Source organism: Microcaecilia unicolor, chromosome 1, assembly GCF_901765095.1.
Source record: "Microcaecilia unicolor chromosome 1, aMicUni1.1, whole genome shotgun sequence".
NCBI classification, from domain to species: Eukaryota; Metazoa; Chordata; class Amphibia; order Gymnophiona; family Siphonopidae; genus Microcaecilia; species Microcaecilia unicolor.
In genome coordinates, this window is record NC_044031.1 from 2,474,692 (window position 1) to 2,498,835 (window position 24,144).

At 44.6% G+C, this 24,144-nt stretch overlaps 1 protein-coding gene across 6 annotated transcripts in view; it reads right to left on the bottom strand.

The window, feature by feature from the left end:
* The window catches only part of SLC4A2 (solute carrier family 4 member 2), a 199,077-nt gene that overhangs the window by 46,443 nt on the left and 128,490 nt on the right, over positions 1-24,144 (bottom strand). For all 6 annotated transcript variants that reach the window (XM_030191911.1, XM_030191921.1, XM_030191916.1 and 3 more), the window contains 7 exons: positions 22,380-22,516; positions 21,952-22,132; positions 15,068-15,203; positions 14,801-14,981; positions 8,815-8,929; positions 6,224-6,408; positions 3,097-3,319 (listed from right to left, as the gene is read on the bottom strand). In XM_030191911.1, the coding sequence (XP_030047771.1) occupies positions 3,097-3,319; positions 6,224-6,408; positions 8,815-8,929; positions 14,801-14,981; positions 15,068-15,203; positions 21,952-22,132; positions 22,380-22,516 (1,158 nt within the window). The remainder of the gene's footprint in view (positions 1-3,096; positions 3,320-6,223; positions 6,409-8,814; positions 8,930-14,800; positions 14,982-15,067; positions 15,204-21,951; positions 22,133-22,379; positions 22,517-24,144) is intronic.

The following is a 24,144-nucleotide window of genomic DNA, read 5'->3' on the forward strand; positions in this document are numbered from 1 at the left end:
ATCCTCTCCTCCCAACCACCACCCCCTCTTCCCCCCAACTGCTCCGCCACCCAATTTCAACTAAGCTTCTGAGGATCCATTCCTTCTGCACAGGATTCCTTTATCTCCCCTCAGACCTATTTCATGTTTAGCTTTATTAGGTAAATTGGTGCAGAAGGCACTGTGCTGTCAATTGACCAATTGTATTGGGGAGAGACAAGTTTTGGCAGAGGATAATCCAGGGTGGTCACAGTTCGGAATTTGTCCTTTTGTACATGATGATTTTTTTCCTTCAAGGGTTGGATAGGGAGGATGATTGTGATGTAATGTCTCTGGATTTGATGGACACCTTTGATATCATGGAACATGAACTTTCATTGGCTAGATTGTGGTTCCATGGTGTCACAGGCAGGGAATTGTCTTGGTTCCGTTCTTTCTGAGGAGTCGCACTCAAGAGGGTTTGTTGGGGCTCGTCTTATGTAGGCAGATAAAGATCACATGGCCTATTCAGTCTGACCACCCATGCCATCTACTGTCCTTATCACTCCCTTAGAGATCCTATGTACTTGTCCCAAGCTCTTTTGAATTCAGAGACAGTTTTCGTCTCTACCACTTCCATCGGGAGGCTGTTCCATGAATTCACCACCCTTTCCATGAAAACGTATTTCCTCAGGCTACTTCCAAGTCTATCCCCTTTCACTTTCATCCTGTGCCCCCTTGTTCCAGTGCTTACTTGCAATTGAAACAGACTCACCTCCTGTGTATTTATGCCACATAAGTATTTTAATGTCTCTATCGCATCTCCCCCCTCCAAAGGTTTGCTGTTTTCACCAATTTTATTTAATTCATATCTTCAACCATTGGCAGATCTCATTTGTGCGATGGGCATAGATGGCTCTATGTACACAGATGATTTCAACCAATTGTGACACCTTTAAATTGTTGTCTGGCAGCTGTTGAATCATAGTTGGTGACTAACAGACTGAAATTAAGTTGTAGAAAAACTGAAATGTCTTGGGCTTCAGTTAGGACAAGTAATTCTTTAGCCAAGCTCTAAATTCAGAGTGTTAAGTTGTTTGGCTGGATTCAGTACTTAAAATTACAGAAAACCTTTTTCTGATTGTGGAATATCTACGCTTGTACTTGGATGTTGCAGATTCGGCTACAGTAGTCCATGCTTTAGTAAACTCACTGCTGGATTACTGTAATGTGCAAATGCAAGGGGGTGCACATGTTGGCAGAGCGTGGGGGGGGGGGGGGTTCAAGTCACATGTATAACTTATAGAATAGTGTGCACTTGCCATATTTAGGTGGCCAAAGTTACACCAGTGACATGGGAAATGGGAATGGGGAATGAGACTTGGGAGGGGCATTTTCGAACGGCGCCGGCCATCTCCATGGCCTGCTACGCAAGTGCGCAGAGCCAACTGTATTTTCGAAAAAGATGGCTGGCCATCTTTTTTTTCGATAATACGGTTGGGGTCGCCCAAATGTCAGAGATTGCCGGGTTTCAGATGGCCGGCCTCGGTTTTTGCCCATAATGGAAACCGAAGCCGGCCATCTCAAACCCGGCCAAATCCAAGACATTTGGTTGTGGGAGCGGCCAGGATTCATAGTGTACTGGTCCCCCTCACATGCCAGGACACCAACCGGGCACCCTAGGGGGCACTTCTAACAAGTAAAAATAAAAATAGCTCCCAGTTGCATAGCTCCCTTACCTTGGGTGCTGAGCCCCCCAAACCCCACTCCCCACAACTATACACCACTACCATAGCCCTAGGGGGTGAAGGGGGCCACCTACATGTGGATACAGTGGGTTTCGGGTGGGTTTTGAAGGGTTCCCATTTTACACCACAAGTGTAACAGGTGGGGGGGGGGGGATGGGCCTGGGTCCGCCTGCCTGAAGTACACTGCACCCACTAAAACTGCTCCAGGGACCTGTATACTGCTGCAATGGACCTGAGTATGACATTTGAGGCTGGCATAGAGGCTGGCAAAAAAAGTTTTTAAAGTTGTTTTTTTGAGGGTGGAAGGGGGTTGGTGACCACTGGGGGAGTCGGGGGAGGTGATCCCCGATTCCCTCCGGTGGTCATCTAGTCAGTTTGGGCACTTTATTGGGACTTGGACCTGAAAAAAAAGGGACCAAGTGAAGCTGGCGAAATGCTTGTCAAGGCCGACTTTCTTTTTTCCATTATCAGGCGAAGCCGGCCATCTCAACGCATGCCCATGTCACGCCCCCATCCCGCCTTTGCTACCGTGCCGACACACCCCCTTGAAGTTTCGCTGGCCCCACGACCGAAGGCAGTTGAAGCTGGCCAAAATCACTGGTTTGGCCAGCTTCAGGAGATGGCCGGCCATCTCCCGATTTGTGTCAGAAGATGACCGTCGATCTTCTTCGAAAATAAGCTGGTTGATATACCACCTTTCTGTGGTTTTTTTTGCAACTACATTCAAAGCAGTTTTCATAGTATATACAGGTACTTATTTGTACCTGGGGCAATGGAGGGTTAAGTGACTTGTCCACTGCACTAACCACCAGGCTACTTCTTCACTCCATGGCTCTCAAGACATGACTAGTGAAACTGTGGGCACCTAAATGATATGCCGATTACAGGGCAACTGAAACTGGGTATTTCAGTTTTGGTTAAAACTGATTCCGAAACCACTAGGGCTTGGTCCAGCCCGGCCCCCAAACGGGAACAGCCCCTGCTTCCTCCCTTCCTCAATAGAAGGAGCTCCCCTCCTTCCCCCTCTCCCTATGGGGTGTTGGTAGTCTAATGGTCAATCGGAGCAGAAGCAATTCCCAGTCTTCCTGCCTATTCCAGTTCCACTTTCAAAATGGCCTCCATAACCTCCAGCGGCAGCCATTTTGAGACTGAAATGTACAGGACCAACTGCGTACCCTTACTGCCCCAACTATCTTTACTGACAGATTTCGTTGTCTTTTTCTAAGATCCTGCCTAGTCCCGAGTGCTCATCTTTATAAGTTTTCAGCTAGCAATGGTACCGCCTCTAGCATCCCAGCGGTGGAGGGACTGGTGCATATTTGCCTTCTCTACTGGAAGCTACAAAAATGCTGCTGAGGAGAGTTTCACCTTTTGTTCGGACAGACTTTACCTTTTTCCTCCGGTGACTTCGGTTCCTCAGTCCCTAGCAGCTGCCTCTTGTCCTGCTCCACTCTTTTCTTCAGCATCTCCCTTTGGAAGTGAGCAACGGAGCGAAGCAGCTCCTCGCCTTGGACCTCAGAGGGTGGCAGGACTACACTGCAATCCAGGAACTCATTGATGGCATTCAGCAAGTCGTAGCGGTCATCTGCTAGGTATGCAGCTTCATGGAATTGCTGGAAAGGTTAAACATATCAAGAAATCAGAATTAAGGAGTCTGAAAAAGTGAACTGCCTGGTTTGGGATTGATATGAACATCATATTCTCTTCCTCATTATCACTACAAGAGAAGTGATGCACATCTGAGCATCAGGGCCTAGAACAGGGGTGAGCATCCTCAGTTCTTGAGGGCCACAGTCCAGTTGGGGTTTCAGGATTTCCTCAATGAATATGCATGAAATCTATTTGCATGTGCCGCCTCCATTGTCTGCAAGTATATCTCATATATATTCATTGGGGTAATCCTGAAAACCCAACTGGGTTGCGGTCTTCAAGGACCAAGGTTGCCCACCCATGCCCTGGCAATGAATTCCAGAGTTTAATTACACATTGAGTGAAGAAACATTTTCTCCGATTCGTTTTAAATTTACTATATTGTAGCTTCATTGCATGCCCCCTAGTCCTAGTATTTTTGGAAAGTAGACTCGAGATTGAAAACAAGAGGCTTCTTGAACGCTATTTCAAACAGCGTAGCCAGCGTTAGCACATCTTACATCTAAATGCTCGCAGTTACACCAGGGAAGGGCATGTGCAACGTACGGTATGTTCTGTATGCTGCATGCACACGTGGCAGCCCTGCTGTGCCCCGTGGATGCCCCTTGTCTTGTATGTCCACGCTATGCCACTCATATGCATCATTACACAATAGCTCTTATTCACTTTGCCCACGTACAGAATTGCCCTTATCGTGACAGAGGGGACCCCAGACTGCCCTGATTAATCGCATCTTCCTTTAATCTGTCAAAACACATCATCTCCCCCGCCTTGATGTACCATTTCACTGCTATCACAACCCCATTCTTGCTGCTAGCTTTGTAGTCTCTCTTTCTTATCTACTCCATGCGCATCTGGATAAAATTGCACCAGACCCAACAAGGATCCTTAGGGGGGTGTAAGGGCATGGAATTTCCAAATTCTCAGTTATTTGTGTACCTGGACCCATAACTGCTGTATTACACTACATTCCCATCAGAAGTGCAAAAAGGTACTTCCATTCTCACCTTTCCAGCAACCATCCAAGCCACTCTGCCCTCCACCTTAGACAAGGCGGCTGGTGTTAACCATGAAGGCATATTTTCAAAGCACTTAGACTTACAAAGTTACAAGGAGGGGCATTTTCGCAAAACGGTGAAATCCAGGGGCGGGGAAACCCGTATTTTCGAAACAAGATTGACATCCAGATTTTGTTTCAAAAATACCATCAGGGATGTCCAAATCCTTAAATTTGGACGTCCCTAGACATGGACGTTTCTGACTTTCGGCGATTTTCGAAACCAAAGACGTTCATGTCAAAAACGTCCTAATGCAAGCCATTTGGGCATGGGAGGAGCCAGCATTTGTAGTGCACTGGTCCCCCTGACATGCCAGGACACCCTAGGGGGCACTGCAGTGGACTTCATAAATTGCTCCCAGATACATAGCTCCCTTACTTTGTGTGCTGAGCCCCACAAGATACCCCAAAACCCACTACCCACAACTGTACACCAGTACCAGAGCCCTTACGGGTGAAGGGGGGCACCTAGATGTGGGTACAGTGGGTTTCTGGTGGGTTTTGGAGGGCTCACTGTTTCTTCCACAAATGTAACAGATGGGGATGGGTATGGGCCTGGGTCCACCTGTCTGAAGTGCACTGCAGTACCCTTAAAACTGCTCCCGGGACCTGCATACGCTGTCATGGACCTGAGTATGACATCTGAGGCTGGCATGACATATTTTTAAAGATGTTTTTTGAGGGTGGGAGGGGGTTAGTGACCACTGGGGGAGTAACGGGAGGTCTTCCCCGATTCTCTCTGGTGGGCATCTGGTCATTTCGGGCACCTTTTTGTGCCTTAGTCGTAATAAAAACACATCCGGGTGAAAACGTCCAAGTGTTCGTCAGGGACGTCCTTGTTTTTTTCGATTATGGGTCAAGGATGTCCAAGTGTTAGGCACGCCCAAGTCCCGCCTTCACTATGCCTCCAACACGCCCCCTTGAACTTTGGCGGTCCTTGCGACAGAGTGCAGTTGGAGACGTTCTAAATTGGGTTTCGATTATACCGATTTGGACGTCCCTGGGAGGACGACGTCCATCTTCCGATTTACATCGAAAGATGGACTTCCTTCTCCTTCGAAAATGAGCCCAATAGTAACCTATGTAACTTTGTAACTGTAAGTGCTTTGAAAATAAGCCCCATAACCTGTTAATAATATTATATTATGTTTTTCTATAGATGATGGATGCTGAACACTTCTGCCCAGTGTCTGTCTCCCAGTAGATTGGGTAACCAGGTATCACCTCACTACACTCACCTTGTGCTCTTTCTTTATTTATGTATGATTTTTAAAATCCTTATCTCTGGGGGGGGGGGGGGGGGGTGGAGGGTAGGGGCAGGGGAGGAAGGGCAAAAAGAACGCAGAACCCAAAAACCATCAACATACCAACATGGGGGCGGGGGAAAGGCCTGGACTTCCCCAGATGTCCCCCAAGCCACGGATGGCACCGCAGGACCCTAGATTTTTCACATATGCTCAACAGGGGTACCAACTCTTCAGCTGGGCCCAGGAGAGCTCCCCTACCAGATCAGTTCAGAGCCAGCTGCATAGTAGGTCCACAACCATCTGCTGGAGACACAGAATACTGGTGAGCACAGGCTGCACGGTGCCCTTTTAGGGACTGGGCTCACAAGAACTAGTTCTCTGTCTCCATCAGCTAGTTGATGGACCTAACCGATTGGTTTTGGGTTGGTCTTGGAAAGTATTATTTTAGCAGGACAGGCGAAAGCTGCTTCCCTCAAGTCACCCTTCAGGAAGAGCTTTTCTGCTCATCTTCCATTGAGAATAGAAGGCCAATGGGAAGAGGATGGGGGCAGAGGTGGTCTTACCTTGTCCGACATAAGGGTGGAAATGGAGCGTCCAATCTCATGGTAGTCCATGTTGGTACTGCTAGGACCCAGAAGTACAAACAAGAACCGAACTGGTACTGGTACCTCCAGCACAGAGTCCAACTGCACTGCCTCCTGCAACCTCACAAACGCCATGGTCGGCTGGTCCAGAAACTCCACGCAGCCTGCAGGGGATATAAATGCACCAGTGTTATACATATACCTCTCATTAAGCTTTGTTTCATATCTCCTTCTATAATTTCATTACATTATTTATTTATTTAACACATTTATACCCCACATTTTCCCACTAGTTGTAGGCTCAATGTGGCTTACACAATACCGTAGTGCAGGCTCCAATTAAACAATGTAATAATAAGATAGAGGCGGGGATAGTGCTGGGCGGACTTATACGGTCTGTGCCAGAACCAGTGGTGGGAGGCGGGGCTGGTGGTTGGGAGGCGGAGATAGTGCTGGGCAGACTTATTCGGTCTGTGCCCTGAAAAGGACAGGTACAAATCAAGGTAAGGTATACACAAAAATTAGCACTTATGAGTTATCTTGTTGAGCAGACTGGATGGACCGTGCAGGTCTTTTTCTGCCGTCATCTACTATGTATAAGACAACAGAGATAATAAAAGATAATAGAGTCCATGAATTTTGCTGTAACAAAGAAGTAAGTTAGGTTGAGTCTGGGAGGAAGGCCTTCTTGAACAAGGTGGTCTTCAGTAATTTCCTGAAATTTAGATGGTTCTGAATTGATCTTAAGATTTTGGGTAGTGCGTTCCATAGCTGTGTGCCTATGAAGGAGAAGCTGGATGCGTAGGTAGATTTGTATTTAAGGCCGTTGCAATCTGGATAATGTAAATTTAGGAAGGATCGGGAAAAGCAGGAACTGTTTCTGGCTGGTAGATCTATTAGATTTAACATGTATCCAGGAACTTCTCCGTAAATAATCCTGTGAATCAAGGTGCAAACCTTAAAGGCAATACGTTCCTTAATGGGAAGCCAGTGTAATTTTTCAAGAAGGGGCTCACACTTTCCCAACACTGGGTCTTATCTTTGAAGTGTACCTCACACTCTTTCCCATTGCTAGATATCAGTATAACACTGTCCTTGTCTGGTACCTTTCCCTCTATTCCCCCCCCCCCATCCTAATACTAAGTCACACTAAAAGAATGGTATTGTAGTGAATCTTATACACCTCAAACCAACAAGAACATAAGCATTGCCATACTAGCACAGACCGAAGGTCTATCAAGTCCAATATCCTGTTTCCAACAGTGGCCAATTCAGGTTAGAAGTATCTGACAAGATCCCATAAGAATGAAACAAATTTTATGCTGCTTATCCTAGAAAAAAAAACCCAATGGATTTTCCCAAATCCATCTTAATAATGGCTTATGGACTTTCCTTTTAGGAAATTATCCAAACCCTGCTAAGCTAATTTCTTTGACCATATTCTCAAGCAACAAATTCCACCTGCCACTCATGGCAGGTTCAATGGAGCTTACATATTGTATATAGGTACTTATTTGTACCTGGGGCAATGGAGGGTTAAGTGACTTGCCCAGAGTCACAAGGAGCTGCCTGTGCCTGAAGTGGGAATTGAACTCAGTTCCTCAGGACCAAAGTCCACCACCTTAACCACTAGGCCACTCCTCCACTTGTTGAGTGAAGAAATATTTTCTCCGATTTGTTTTAAATTTACTACATTGCAACGCATGTCCCCTAGTCCTAGTATTTTTGGAAAGCGTGAACAGATGCTTCACATCTACCCGTTCCACTCCACTCATTATTTTATAGACCTCTATCATATCTCTCCTCAGCCATCTTTTCTCCAAGCTGAAGAGCCCTAGCCGCTTTAGCCTTTCCTCATAGGGAAGTCGTCCCATCCCCTTTACCATTTTCATTATTTTTTCCCCATTCCCGTAGTGGGGAATAGTACCTCTTTCCACTGCTGGGTTTTCAGTGTCACTCCATCCATTTTTGGCTTGTACTTATGTCAAGCTGTATTACACCATCCCGGACCCAAATCTCAAAAACGGGCATCACTATTATACCATCCCTGTCCACTACCTCACACCTCCTCCCAATTCTGGGTCACAGTATTACACCCTCTCCGTTCTGCAATGCAGAGCTATCCTTTAACAAAAGGTTCCATATTGTTTCAGCACGTTCAAGAGGGGGCCTTTGACTGATCTACTTCAAGTTCAATTAATTTGATATACTGTTTCTATAAACTAATGTATACGTAGAGAGGAGGCAACGAATAATACCACAGTAAGTCAACAGACAACAAACCAAGGATGGACACAAGATGACAAAAGGGGAACGGGAAGATTACAATAAAAGCCAGGAGAGATGAGGTGGAAAGTATTCAAGGAGGGGGGTAACTGAGTTTTGGCCTGAAAGCCGTACATAGAGCTTCAACAGAGTAGAAGGGGCCTTTCTTAGTTATTGAGAATCTTAGTATTTCAGTGCTGTAGGGGGCACCCTTACCTACGAGTATGACAGGGTTTTTAGCACTGTCAGCAGGGGGCTCTTATCTTTCAACATAGGATTTTGTGGTACAATCGGGCCTTTCTTACCTACGAGAACCACGGTGGCTTCTGCATCATCGGGAATCTTCTCCAGTAGTTTCAGTTCGTGCTTTGATTTTGACCTCTGGATCCCAGGGAGTGGAACTGGAGACAGCGAATCTCTCTGAAGGGAAGTGAATACTTGTAGTTAGGAGACAGACAAGAGAGTAGGGAGTCCGAGGTACACACAGACTGAAGAGAAATGGCTAGAAAGAGGAGTGATTTTTTTTTTTTCATGTGGTCTGGAGCCTTGCAAGCGCAGAGAAGAGATGAGTGGCATCCTTAACATAAGGGAGAGAGACAGTTATGTTCAGGAGTCTTTTCAATGGGTTTGGCCTTTCTTTTTAAAATGTTATCATTGTTTATAAATAATGGTTATTACAATTAATTCTAGATAGCTAAACTTAGGCTCAGAAAACTCGTGATTTGCACGTTGAAGGTCTGAGTTTCATTTAGTTTGTCTCTCCTTTTTGGCAACTGGAATCACGATATAGAGTTCATACATTCTCTATGAACAAAACTCAGAGCAGTGGCCAAATTATAAACAAATTATAAACAAAAAATCTTGTTGGCAGACTGGATGGACCGTGCAGGTCTTTTTCTGCCGTCATCTACTATGTTACCATGTATTACAGAAGCAAAGACATAGTACACAGCTAGGCCTGAACCCACCTCCTCTCCCTTCCCCCCACCTCCCAATACAGCTGGGCCTAGAATAACTCCCCTCTAACCCACGGCCTTCTACACTCACCACAGCCTAGCCGTTGACCCCTAGGGTCTTCTGCCCATGACTGCCTGGTCCATCCTGCCCCAAGATCCCAGAGCCAACGAGAGTTAGATATAAATGAACGGTTTCATCCAAAAACTACAAAGTACAAACACAGACAAATGCATTTCAGGAAGAAAACCTGAAATTAAAAAAGTGGGCCATAGGGTGAAGTATGTCATCACATAAGAATATAATATATACAAGGAAGAGAATCAAAAAAGGTTGAATTAAAAAGAAAGACAAGATTCTCTATGAACAAAACTCGGAGCAGCGGGCAAATTATAAACAAAAAAAAATCAAAAATAAGGAGGAAAAAGCCTGAAGAAGTTCCCAGCCAAAAGCTGCAGGAGCAAAAAACAAATCATAAGTACATATAAGTACATAAGTAATGCCATACTGGGAAAAGACCAAGGGTCCATCGAGCCCAGCATCCTGTCCACGACAGCGGCCAATCCAGGCCAAGGGCACCTGGCAAGCTTCCCAAATGTACAAACATTCTATACATGTTATTCCTGGGATTGTGGATTTTTCCCAAGTCCGTTTAGTAGCGGTTTATGAACTTGTCCTTTAGGAAACCATCCAACTCCTTTTTAAACTCAGCTAAGCTAACCGCCTTCACCACTTTCTCCGGCAACGAATTCCAGAGTTTAATTATACGTTGGGTGAAGAAAAATTTTCTCCGATTTGTTTTAAATTTACTACACTGTAGTTTCATCGCATGCCCCCTAGTCCTAGTATTTTTGGAAAGCGTGAACAGACGCTTCGCATCCACCTGTTCCACTCCACTCATTATTTTATATACCTCTATCATGTCTCCCCTCAGCCGTCTCTTCTCCAAGCTGTATAGCCCTAGCCTCCTTAGTCTCTTTCTTCATAGGGAAGTTGTCCCATCCCTGCTATCATTTTAGTCGCCCTTCTCTGCACCTTTTCCAATTCTACTATACCTTTCTTGAGATACGGCGACCAGAATTGAACACAATACTCAAGGTGCGGTCGCACCATGGAGCGATACAATGGCATTATAACATCCTCACACCTGTTTTCCATACCTTTCCTAATAATATCCAACATTCTATTCGCTTTCCTAGCCGCAGAAGGTTTCAGTGTATTATCGACGACGACACCCGGATCCCTTTCTTGGTCCGTAACTCCTAACGTGGAACCTTGCATGAGGTAGCTATAATTTGGGTTCTTTTTTCCCACATGCATCACCTTGCACTTGCTCACATTAAACGTCATCTGCCATTTAGCCGCCCAGTCTCCCAGTCTCGTAAGGTCCTTCTGTAATTTTTCACAATCCTGTCGCGAGTTAACGACTTTGAATAACTCTGTGTCATCAGCAAATTTAATTCCCTCGCTAGTTACTCCTATCTCCAAATCATTTAAAAATATATTAAAAAGCAGCGGTCCTAGCACAGACCCCTGAGGAACCCCACTAACTACCCTTCGCCATTGTGAATACTGACCATTTAACCCCACTCTCTGTTTCCTATCCTTCAACCAGTTTTTAATCACAATAAGACATTTCCTCCTATCCCATGACTCTCCAATTTCCTCTGTAGCCTTTCATGAGGTACCTTGTCAAACGCCTTTTGAAAATCCAGATACACAATATCAACCGGTTCCCCTTTGTCCACATGTTTGTTCACTCCTTCAAAGAATTGAAGTAAATTGGTCAGGCAAGATTTCCCCACACAAAAGCCGTGCTGACTTGGTCTCAGTAATCCATGTCCTCGGATGTGCTCTGTAATTTTATTTTTAATAATAGCCTCTACCATTTTCCCCAGCACTGACGTCAGACTCACCGGTCTATAATTTCCCGGATCTCCCCTGGAGCCTTTTTTAAAAATGGGTGTTACATTGGCCACCCTCCAATCTTCCGGTACCACGCTTGATTTTAAGGATAAGTTGCATATCACTAGCAGTAGCTCCGCAAGCTCATTTTTCAGTTCTATCAGTACTCTAGGATGAATACCATCCGGTCCAGGAGATTTGCTACTCTTCAGTTTGCTGAACTGCCCCATTACGTCCTCCAGGTTTACCGTGAAGTCAGTAAGTTTCTCCGACTCGTCCGCTTGAAATAACATTTCCGACACCGGTATCCCACCCAAATCTTCTTCGGTGAAGACCGAAGCAAAGAATTCATTCAGTCTCTCCGCTACGTCTTTGTCTTCCTTGATCGCCCCTTTTACCCCTCGGTCATCCAGCGGCCCAACCGATTCTTTTGCCGGCTTCCTGCTTTTAATATACCAAAATAATTTTTACTATGTTTTTTTGCCTCTAATGCTATCTTTTTTTCGTAATCCCTCTTGGCCTTCTTTATCTGCGCCTTGCATTTGCTTTGACACTCCTTATGCTGCTTCTTGTTATTTTCAGACGGTTCCTTCTTCCATTTTCTGAAGGCGTTTCTTTTAGCCCTAATAGCTTCCTTCACCTCACTTTTCAACCAGGCCGGCTGTCTTTTGAACTTCCGTCTTTCTTTTCTAATTCGCGGAATATGTACGGCCTGGGCCTCCAGGATGGTATTTTTGAACAGCGTCCACGCCTGTTGTACAGTTTTTACTCTCTCAGTTGCCCCCCTAAGTTTTTTTTTTACCGTTCTTCTCATTTTATCATAGTCTCCTTTTTTAAAGAAACTCCAAACTGCACAAAACACAGCAGCCAGACTCATTTTTGGAAAAAACAAAATAAGAAAGCGCCAAACCCCTAAGAGAAAAATTACACTGGCTCCCACTTAAAGAACGTATTACGTTCAAAATCTGCATTCAGGTACACAAAATTATTCACGGCGAAGCTCCAATCTACATGACAGACCTCATAGACTTACCAACCAGGAACACAAAAAGGTCAGTTCGAACATTTCTGAACCTCCACTACCCAAGCTGCAAAGGACTAAAATATGAATCAACATATTAATCCAGCTTCTCATACATAAGCACGCAACTATGGATTGCACTACCAAAGGCCATAAAATCAATGCATGACCAAACAAACTTCCGAAAATTACTAAAAACCAACCTGTTCAAAAAGGCTTACCACAATTGATCCATCCTAAATACCAGACAACGAAACCGATACTAGAAAAAGATAAAATGAACTTTCAATACCTAACTACTTCACCTACACTGTCAATTACTGAACTTTAACACAATACCACTTGATTTCTTATCCCAGAAAACAATCTTTAACACTTGACTGCTTAATTTACTTTGTCTTGTACGAACTTTACTACAATACCACTCTGTATTTCTTGATCCGGAATTGGTGATCGCCATTACGGTTACAATGTAAGCCACATTGAGCCTACAATCAGGTGGGAAAATGTGGGATACAAATGCAACAGATAAATAAATACAAAATAGTATATAACAGCTATCAATACTTAGTCTCTTCCTTCTATAGCAAAGTAGACCGTGACCAACGGTGGCCAGCGTTTCTTCAAGCTGCATTAGGGTCAGACGGTCAAAAGAACTTCAACGCCGTTCATAATCAGAGATTTGCAGTGGAGGCAGTGCCTGAAAATATCTCTCACTGTGGATATCCTGGAAGCCCTGACTGGCTGGGCAGGCAATCACTGAACTAGTGTTGTGGCAATCAGCCAGGATATTTAGTGGCATTATCTGGTCATGTGCCACCGAATATCCTGTCTAGACCCAGTGGCGTACCAAGGGCGGGACGGTGGGGGCGGTCCGCCCTGGGTGTCAGCAGGTGGGGGGGGGGGGGGGGGGTGCTCCGCTGGTATTAGTCCAATAAAATGGTATTATTTTATTTTCTATATTTGTTTTATTTCTATTTGTTAATTTGTAAAGTGATTGGTATTTGTTAGTTTTTTCAAATTTTCTGTGGTGTTGCATTGTATGCAGAGTCTGGCATCTTGGGTTCAGTTTAATTTTTGTCTAAATAGAAAGTTTATGATTACTTATTCTATAGTGGATTAGGGTGTATCTGTGTTTGTGAAAAAGACATGGCTTTCGGTTGGCATTGACTGTACAGGATTGATGATCTGTACTAATCTGTCTGTTTTCGTTGTACAATAGGTGAATTGATGTTCTAGTGCTCACTGTAGCGTTTAAGATGCTTGTGTGACTCGTAGAAATGACTGCTTATGGTATGGTAGAATTGCTCTATAGGTCCTGAGTGCTTTGTATTCTCGGTATGCCTAGTATTGGATTTTGGAGGGGGGTGTTAAAAAATGACCAGCCCCGGGTGTCAACTACCCTAGGTACGCCACTGTCTAGACCCATCTGCCCTAGTTAAGTAGGTAGGAGCCTCTCCTGCTCAGTTAACGAGCTGGGATAATCGCCCCATTTCTGTTCAGCTCCTCTTCTCACTAAATGTTTACTGTTATACGAGACAAAATATCCTGTACATAAAATCCTATTTCAGACTCTTGCTGCATCTTATTACTTGAGCAACCTCACTCTGCAACAGATATTTGGTGTCTACACATCCTGAAGGAATCGGTGGATGCGAATCAACACTTTAGAGGAAGGGAAAGGGATTTAACCGCTGGAGGAGTGGCCTAGTGGTTAGGGTGGTGGACTTTGGTCCTGGGGAACTGAGGAACTGAGTTTGATTCCCGGCACAGGCAGCTCCTTGTGACTCTGGGCAAGTCACTTAACCCTCAATTGCCTGCCGCATTGAGCCTGCCATGAGTGGGAAAGTGTGGGGTACAAATGTAACAAAAAAAAATTTTTTTAATATCCTGCCTTTCTGTGGCAATGGAGGGTTAAGTGACTTGCCCAAGATCACAAGGAGCAGCAGTGGGATTTGAACCGGCCACCTCTGGATGTCAAGATTGGTGCTCTAACCACTAGGCGACTCCTCAGTCAAAGAAAACACATCCAGTTTCATCTGAGGGCAAAAAAACACCTGGGGAAGGGGAAGAGAGAGGGGACCCGTGTGCAGCAGCTGGACAGGAAGCTACACAGAATCCTGTAAAAGCCTTCTAAGACCAGGGCTTCCCTCAGCCAGTTACATTTCTAGGTCATGAATATGCATGAGATGAATTTGTAACAGTGGAAGCAGTGCATGCAAATCTCTCTCATGCATATTAATTGGGATATCCTGAGAACCTAACTGGCTGTGAGGCCCCCGGGACTCATTTGTGAAACCCTATTCTCACTTTTTCCTTGGCTTTCTAGGAAGTGTTGGGTTGATGCCACTGGATGCCTCCATCCTGCTTATCCTCCGATAAATGAGCAACTGCAGTGTGAGCGCACTCACCTCTCTTTCCATATCAATTTTGGTTTCTTGCTCAGACGTGTAGCTGCCCATCAGAGGTTCTGTTAGGTTGGGTTCGCTGCACTGGGACACGTGGTTGGAGCTGTGGTGAATCAGAAGTGAGCCCAGGCTGGTGGCAGAGATGTCCCGGGAGAAGGAGAATTCCTTTTCGTCGCATGGATGACTGCAAAGGAGAAACAGCATTAAATGCGGAGACAGGCTCCACAGCAGGAGAAGATAATCAGGGATGGACTACAGGGTGGGGGTTACCTGTGCTTCAGCAGAAGTGCTCTCAGAACATTGGCTCTGTCCTCTGCTTTGATCTGATCCGATATAATCATTTGTTCTACCACTTGGTGAGCGATTCCAGGCAAGGTCCTCTGATCCAGGTCGAGAAGCACAGCTCCTGGTGAAGACAGCAGAATGTAAGATGAACCTGTTTGAGCCAAGTCCCGAGACTATACAGGGTAAATTCATAAGCCAAGTAGGCAACTATTTCCAGGTCAGGCGCATATGTATCTTTACAAAATTCTAGGGGCAAAGTAGAAGAAAACGACGTCTAGATTGAACCTGCTTGGGAATTCCAACACTGCCTGCGCCTGCCCAAACTCCCTGAACAAGTACTTCGATGCAGACAAACTCTGGGAAAATGATATAAAAATGCTTTACACCGTAAAATACTCCTTTATAAAAATCATCCCCAGAAAGGTCTCTCTCTGTCTGTCCTCTGGAGGGTAACAATGAGCACATGATTTACTTAAAAATAAAATAAAATGAAAAATTAGGTATCAATTAAAGCATACGGAGCCCAATATTCCAACCTGATACAATCAATGGTACTAAGCCATGTAGACTACTGCAATGGAATTTATGCGGGATGCAAAGAGCAAACCTTAAAGAAACTTCAGACCGCTCAAAACAAGGCAACTAGGCTTATCTTCGGAAAAACGCGATTTGACAGTGCAAAACCCCTTCGAGAAAAACTACACTGGCTCGCAATCAAAGAACGCATTGCTTTCAAAATCTGCACTCTGGTTCACAAAATTATCTATGGTGAAGCTCCAGGATACATGACAGACTTGATCAACCTACCAACTAGAAACACATCCGAATCAACACGAACGTACCTAAATCTGCACTACCCAAGCTGCAAAGGACTCAAATACAAATCAACTTATGCGTCCTGTTTTTCCTACATAAACACACAACTGTGGAACGCACTACCAAAAGCCTTGAAAACTACGAACAACCACCTAAACTAACCTGCTTAAAAAGGCATACCCTACCGATCCAACATAAATGCCTGATCTCTGCAACACAACAAAACTAAAGAACGTAATGGACATAACACAACTCTTCCGTTGTATGTTTCCCTAGTGTGGCAGTGTCACATGAACTTTATCTTACCACAACATCATAAGTACATAAGTACATAAGTAGTGCCATACTGGGAAAGACCAAAGGTCCATCTAGCCCAGCATCCTGTCACCGACAGTGGCCAATCCAGGTCAAGGGCACCTGGCACGCTCCCCAAACGTAAAAACATTCCAGACAAGTTATACCTAAAAATGCGGAATTTTTCCAAGTCCATTTAATAGCGGTCTATGGACTTGTCCTTTAGGAATCTATCTAACCCCTTTTTAAACTCCGTCAAGCTAACCGCCCGTACCACGTTCTCCGGAAACGAATTCCAGAGTCTAATTACACGTTGGGTGAAGAAAAATTTTCTCCGATTCGTTTTAAATTTACCACACTGTAGCTTCAACTCATGCCCTCTAGTCCTAGTATTTTTGGATAGCGTGAACAGTCGCTTCACATCCACCCGATCCATTCCACTCATTATTTTATACACTTCTATCATATCTCCCCTCAGCCGTCTCTTCTCCAAGCTGAAAAGCCCTAGCCTTCTCAGCCTCTCTTCATAGGAAAGTCGTCCCATCCCCACTATCATTTTCGTCGCCCTTCGCTGTACCTTTTCCAATTCTACTATATCTTTTTTGAGATACGGAGACCAGTACTGAACACAATACTCCAGGTGCGGTCGCACCATGGAGCGATACAACGGCATTATAACATCCGCACACCTGGACTCCATACCCTTCCTAATAACACCCAACATTCTATTCGCTTTCCTAGCCGCAGCAGCACACTGAGCAGAAGGTTTCAGCATATCATCGACGACGACACCCAGATCCCTTTCTTGATCCGTAACTCCTAACGCGGAACCTTGCAAGACGTAGCTATAATTCGGGTTCCTCTTACCCACATGCATCACTTTGCACTTGTCAACATTGAACTTCATCTGCCACTTGCACGCCCATTCTCCCAGTCTCGCAAGGTCCTCCTGTAATCGTTCACATTCCTCCTGCGACTTGACGACCCTGAATAATTTTGTGTCATCGGCGAATTTAATTACCTCACTAGTTATTCCCATCTCTAGGTCATTTATAAATACATTAAAAAGCAACGGACCCAGCACAGACCCCTGCGGGACCCCACTAACTACCCTCCTCCACTGAGAATACTGGCCACGCAATCCTACTCTCTGCTTCCTATCTTTCAACCAGTTCTTAATCCATAATAATACCCTACCTCCGATTCCATGACTCTGCAATTTCTTCAGGAGTCTTTCGTGCGGCACTTTGTCAAACGCCTTCTGAAAATCCAGATATACAATATCAACCGGCTCCCCATTGTCCACATGTTTGCTTACCCCCTCAAAAAAATGCATTAGATTGGTGAGGCAAGACTTCCCTTCACTAAATCCGTGCTGACTTTGTCTCATCAGTCCATGTTTTTGTATATGCTCTGCAATTTTATTCTTAATAATAGCCTCCACCATCTTGCCCGGCACCGACGTCAGACTCACCGGTCTATAATTTCCCGGATCTCCTCTGGAACCCTTCTTAAAAATCGGAGTAACATTGGCTACCCTCCAGTCTTCCGGTACTACACTCGATTTTAGGGACAGATTGCATATTTCTAACAGTAGCTCCGCAAGTTCATTTTTTAGTTCTATTAATACTCTGGGATGAATACCATCAGGTCCCGGTGATTTACTACTCTTCAGCTTGCTGAACTGACCCATTACATCCTCCAAGGTTACAGAGAATTTGTTTAGTTTCTCCGACTCCCCCGCTTCAAATATTCTTTCCGGCACCGGTGTCCCCCCCAAATCCTCCTCGGTGAAGACCGAAGCAAAGAATTCATTTAATTTCTCCGCTACGGCTTTGTCCTCCTTGATCGCCCCTTTAACACCATTTTCGTCCAGCGGCCCAACCGACTCTTTGGCCGGTTTCCTGCTTTTAATGTATCTAAAAAAATTTTTACTATGTATTTTTGCTTCCAACGCTAATTTCTTCTCAAAGTCCTTTTTTGCCCTCCTTATCTCCGCTTTGCATTTGGCTTGGCATTCCTTATGATCTATCCTGTTACTTTCAGTTGGTTCTCTTCTCCACTTTCTGAAGGATTGTTTTTTGGCTCTAATGATTTCCTTTATCTTACTGTTTAGCCACGCCGGCTGACGTTTAGTCTTTTTTCCCTTTTTTCTAATACGTGGAATATATTTGTCCTGAACCTCCAGGATGGTGTTTTTAAACAGCATCCACGCCTGATGCAAGTTTTTTACTCTGCGAGCTGCTCCTTTCAGTCTTTTTTTCACCATTTTTCTCATTTTGTCGTAATCACCTTTTCTATAGTTAAACGCTAGCGTACTTGATTTCCTAGTTTCACTTCCTTCAATGCCAATATCAAAACCGATCATATTATGATCACTGTTATCAAGCGGCCCTCGTATCGTTACCCCCTGCACTAGATCATGAGCACCACTAAGGACTAAGTCTAGTATTTTTCCTTCTCTTGTCGGCTCTTGAACTAGCTGTTCCATGAAGCTGTCCTTGATTTCATCAAGAAATCTTATGTCCCTTGCGTGTACAGATGTTACATTAACCCAGTCTATATGCGGGTAATTGAAATCCCCCATTATTATTGTGTTGCCCAGTTTGTTTGCGTCCCTGATTTCCTTTAACATTTCCGCATCCGTCTGTTCGTCCTGGCCAGGCGGACGGTAGTACACTCCTATCACTATCCTTTTCCCCTTTGCACATGGAATTTCAATCCACAGTGATTCCAAGGAGTGTTTTGTTTCCTGCAGAATTTTCAATCTATTTGATTCAAGGCTCTCGTTAATATACAATGCTACCCCTCCACCAATCCGATTCACCCTATCACTACGATATAATTTGTATTTGTATTTGTTTACACCGGAGTCTGTAACGCCTCTCCGGTACTATGTAAGCCACATTGAGCCTACACATAGGTGGGAAAATGTGGGATATAAATGTAACAAATAAATAAATAAAAAGCAATTACAACTTTCAGCACCATATCCAACATATAAATGCTTTTAAAAATCAACCAGAGTTATAGGCTCCAGCCTACATATGCCACTTAAAAAAACCATCGGTGCCGAAAAATACCTGTATAAGCGGTATTCTGTAAGCCCTCAGGACCCCAGAGGTCAGGGGCAGCTACAGGACCCTGGAGAACAGGCATCTACAGCAACTACCATTCCTTCTTACAAAGAGTTTGGAAAATTCTCCCCTGACTTAAATCTTGTACTTACAGACACAAAGTGGATACCCACACCGTGGTCCGACCACTACAAAACAAACCTCTCCCTCCAATGGCGAATGAAAGATTCACCCCACAAACAAGAACGAAAAACCTATACCACGAGAGGCAAAATAGATCCGTTAGCATTCTGGCAACAGTTCTACAATAATGAATGGACTACAATGACAGATTCAAACCAATTTCTCCAAGAGTGGGACCAGAAGCATACTAGACAACATAGCACCACTTCAAACCAGAACCTCACACAGAAGGAACTCAATACCATGGTTCAATGAAGAACTGAAAAAACTAAAAACACAAGTTAGAAGGTTAGAACGAGCATGGAATAAAAAGAAAGACGACTCCACACTCAACGCTTGGAAGCAACTACAAAGAAAATACAAATACACCATTAAACAAACTAAAAGATCATATTATACCACTAAAATTGGACCAGACTACAAGGATACACATAAACTTTTCCAACTCGTGAACAACTTACTAGACACTACACCGGCGACCTCTAACAGCACTGACACACCAGCAGCAGACAACCTTGTGAAATACTTTAACAAGAAAATCATAAAATTACGACTCATGATACCTGTCAACACCATCGACTATGCAAAATTCCTTGATTGTCTAGACCCAAGCCCTGGTGAATACCCAGCGGACAGAACCTGGACCAACTTCGACACACTATCGGACGATACTATCTCCCAAACGCTCAAAAGGTTCGCCAAGTCCCACTGCAAATTAGACATATGCCCTTACAACCTTATAAAGTCTGCCCCTCAACAATTCATATCAGACCTCATGAAGCACGCGAACTATATGTTACAAAACGGACTCTTCCCAAAGGATAAAGGAAAGATTCTACTCACCCCTATACCTAAAGACACAAAGAAAAGTACAAGCGACTTAACCAACTACCACCCAGTAGCATCTATTCCTTTGACAACCAAACTAACGGAAGGTATGGTGACCAAACACTCACCAACTACTTAAATAAATTTTCAATACTTCATGACTCTCAATCAGGATTTCGATCTAACCACAGCACTGAAACAGTACTAGTTACTCTCCTGACTAAATTTAAACAAGTGATCGCAACTGGCAATAACATACTTCTTCTGCAATTCAACATGTCCAGTGCTTTCAACATGGTTGATCACGGAATATTACTACACATCCTAGAATACTTCGGAATCTGAGGAAATGTTCTCAGTTAGTTTAAAGGCTTCCTGAGCACAAGATCATACCAAGTGATATCTAACTCAACTACATCAGCCACATGGATATCTGAATGTGGAGTCCCTCAAGGATCCCCCCTCTCGCCGACTCTCTTCAACCTAATGATGACACCCTTGGCCAAATTATTATCCAATCAAAACCTCAATCCATACATATACGCAGACGACGTAACAATTTATATCCCGTTCAAACATGATTTAAAGGAAATCACCAACGACATTATCCAAAGCTTCCATAGCATGCATTCTTGGGCAGACGCATTTCAATTGAAACTCAATGCAGAAAAAACACAATGTCTTATACTAACCTCACAACACAACACGAACAAATTCACCACCATAAACACACCAAACTTGTCCCTTCCTGTCTCAGACACCCTGAAAATTCTTGGAGTTACCATTGATCGAAATCTCACACTTGAAAGTCATGCGAAAAATACAACCAAGAAGATGTTCCATTCGATGTGGAAACTAAAAAGAGTAAGACCTTTCTTCCTAAGGACCATCTTTCGCAACCTGGTAGTGTCAATAGTGCTTAGTCACCTAGATTACTGCAATGCACTCTACCCTGGCTGTAAAGAGCAAATCATCAAGAAACTTCAAACTGCCCAGAACACTGCAGCCAGACTCATATTTGGAAAAACAAATATGAAAGTGCTAAAACCCTAAGGGAAAAGTTACACTGGCTTCCACGTAAAGAATGTATCGCGTTCAAGGTATGCTCTCCAGTTCATAAAATCATTCACGGAGATGCCCCAGCCTACGTGTCAGACCTGGTAGACTTGCCACCCAGGAATGCTAAAAGATCATCCCGCACATTCCTTAATCTTCACTTCCCCAGCTGTAAAGGTCTAAAATACAAACTAGCGCATGCGTCAAACTTTTCTTACTTGAGCACACAGTTATGAAACGCATTGCCGCTCAACTTAAAAACTATTTATGAACTAACTTTCGTAAATCACTGAAGACCCTCCTCTTCAACAAGGCATACCACAAAGATCAGCCAATGCAAATGTAACACATCTCCACTTTACTTATAATCAGAACTGTTTTTCTCTTATACCTGCTGGTTTAATTTCTTGATTAATTCAATCGTTTAAGTTCTATTATGTCAACCATGTTCTCTATGCAACACTAATTGTTATCTTCCAATCTATTATCTAACAATAACCATACTCTGTAAGCCACATTGAGCCTGCAAATAGGTGGGAAAATGTGGGATACAAATGCAATAAATAAATAAAATGGAAATAGTACAATGAGCATATAGTTGGGATGTAGCATTACCTTGTGACAGAGTTTTCCGCAGCTCTAGCAAACTTCTGAAGCTCAGGGATGCCACATGAGGCTTTCCCCACCTGTCTGTCTCCTCCTCCACATCCTCCTCAAATTTTATCCAGCGAGCTGTCTCCTTCCACTGCATCTCCTGGTTTTTATCCATGATCAGTTCATTCAGCTCCACAAAGACCTGCAAGGGCCAGAGGTAAAAGGGATGGTACAAACATCTGACAAAGGAGACCGAAAACAGTGCTGGAGGGATAGAGGTGTGGAATGGACACGGTAATACCTTGCGTAACTCAGTGTAGAACAGTAATGAAGGGAACAGGAGAGGGACAGAGGAACAGGGTGGTACCTCCTGTGGCTGGGTGCTGAGCAGTGGTATAGGGAGGGGGAAGTGCTGTGATTTGGGACATGTGGATTCAGTGCTAAGTCACCTCATGTGGTTGGCGGTCTTGCTTCTTTTGCCTGCTGCTTGCTTCCTTATAGTTTTTACCGATGTGAACAACTTGCCCTTTTGCACTTTTACGGACCAAATGTCTGCGGACACCAGGAACGTCCTCAAACCTGTGACCTGAGTGTCAAGAACAGTCAACATAAGGAGTCAATGAGGTTCTGGGTTTACTGGGTCAGACAGGCTTAAAGGAGGGGGGAAATTACAGACAAAAATTTTTAAATACCTATGCAATACCTGAGCAAACGTACATTCTGTCTGGTGAGCATGTGCCACAAAATGTGCGAGACAGCGTTTGCGAATGAACGAACACGCATTTTGTCTAGTGAACATACGAATGAACATGAGCAAGCGAACATGCATTCTGTCTGGTGAGCTTGTGCGAGCGAAGTGCGTTCTGTCTGTTAAGTGTGTGTGAGCGAACGTGCATTCTGTCTGGTGAGCATATGCAAGTGAGCGAACGTGTGTTCTGTCTGGTGAGTGTGTGTGAGTGAACGTGCATTCTGTCTGGTGAACAGGCAAGTGAGCTTGTGCGAATGAATGTGCATTCAGTCTGCTGAGCCTGTGCGACTGAGTGTGCGAGCAAATGTGCATTCTAGCTGGTGAACATACGAGCGAGCTTGTGTGAGCGAGCATGCATTGTGTCTGGTGAGCGTGTGTGAGCGAACATGCATTCTGTCTGGTGAGCGTGTATGAGCAAACATGCATTCTGTCTGGTGAGAGTGTGCAAGCCAGTGTGTGCAAGCGAATGTGCATTCTGTCTAGTGAGCGTGTGCGAGCAAACGTGCATTCTGTCTGGTGAGTGTGTGCGAGTGAGTGTGCAAGCAAATTTACATTACCTCTGGTTAACATACGAGTGAGCTTGTGTGAGCAAACATGCATTCTGTCTGGTGTGTGTGAGTGAACATGCATTCTGTCTGGTGAACAGGCGAGTGAGCTTGTGCGAATGAATGTGCAGTCTGGTGAGCCTGTGCAAATGAGTGTGCGAGCAAATGTGCATTCTGTCTGGTGAGAGTGTGCGCGCCAGTGTGTGCAAGCGAATGTGCATTCTGTCTGGTGAGCGTGTGCGAGCAAACGTGCATTCTGTCTGGTGAGCGTGTGCGAGCAAATTTGCATTCCCTCTGGTTAACATACGAGTGAGCTTGTGTGAGCGAACATGCATTCTGTCTGATGAGTGTGTGTGAGCGAACATGCGTTCTCTGGTGAGTGTGTGTGAGTGAACGTGCATTCTGTCTGGTGAACAGGCGAGTGAGCTTGTGCGAATGAATGTACAGTGTGGAGAGCCTGTGCAAATGAGTGTGCGAGCAAATGTGTATTCTGTCTGGTGAACATATGAGTGAGCTTGTGTGAGCAAGCGTGCATTCTGTCTAGTGAGCGTGTGCGAGTGAAGGTGTGTTCTGTCTGGTGAGCGTATGCGAGCAAACGTTCATCTGTCTGGTGAGCGTGTGCAAGTGAGCGAACATGCGTTCTGTCTGATGAGTGTGTGTGAGTGAAAGTGCATTCTATCTGGTGAACATACAAGTGAGCTTGTGTGAGCGAACATGCATTCTGTCTGGTGAGCGTGTGCGAGTGAACATGCGTTCTTTCTGGTGTGTGTGTGTGAGTGAACGTGCATTCTGTCTGGTGAGCATGTGCAAATGAGCGAACGTGCGTTCTGTCTGGTCAGTGTGTGTGAGTGAAAGTGCATTCCAGCTGGTGAACATACAAGTGAGCTTGTGTGAGCGAGTGTGCATTCTGTCTAGTAAGCG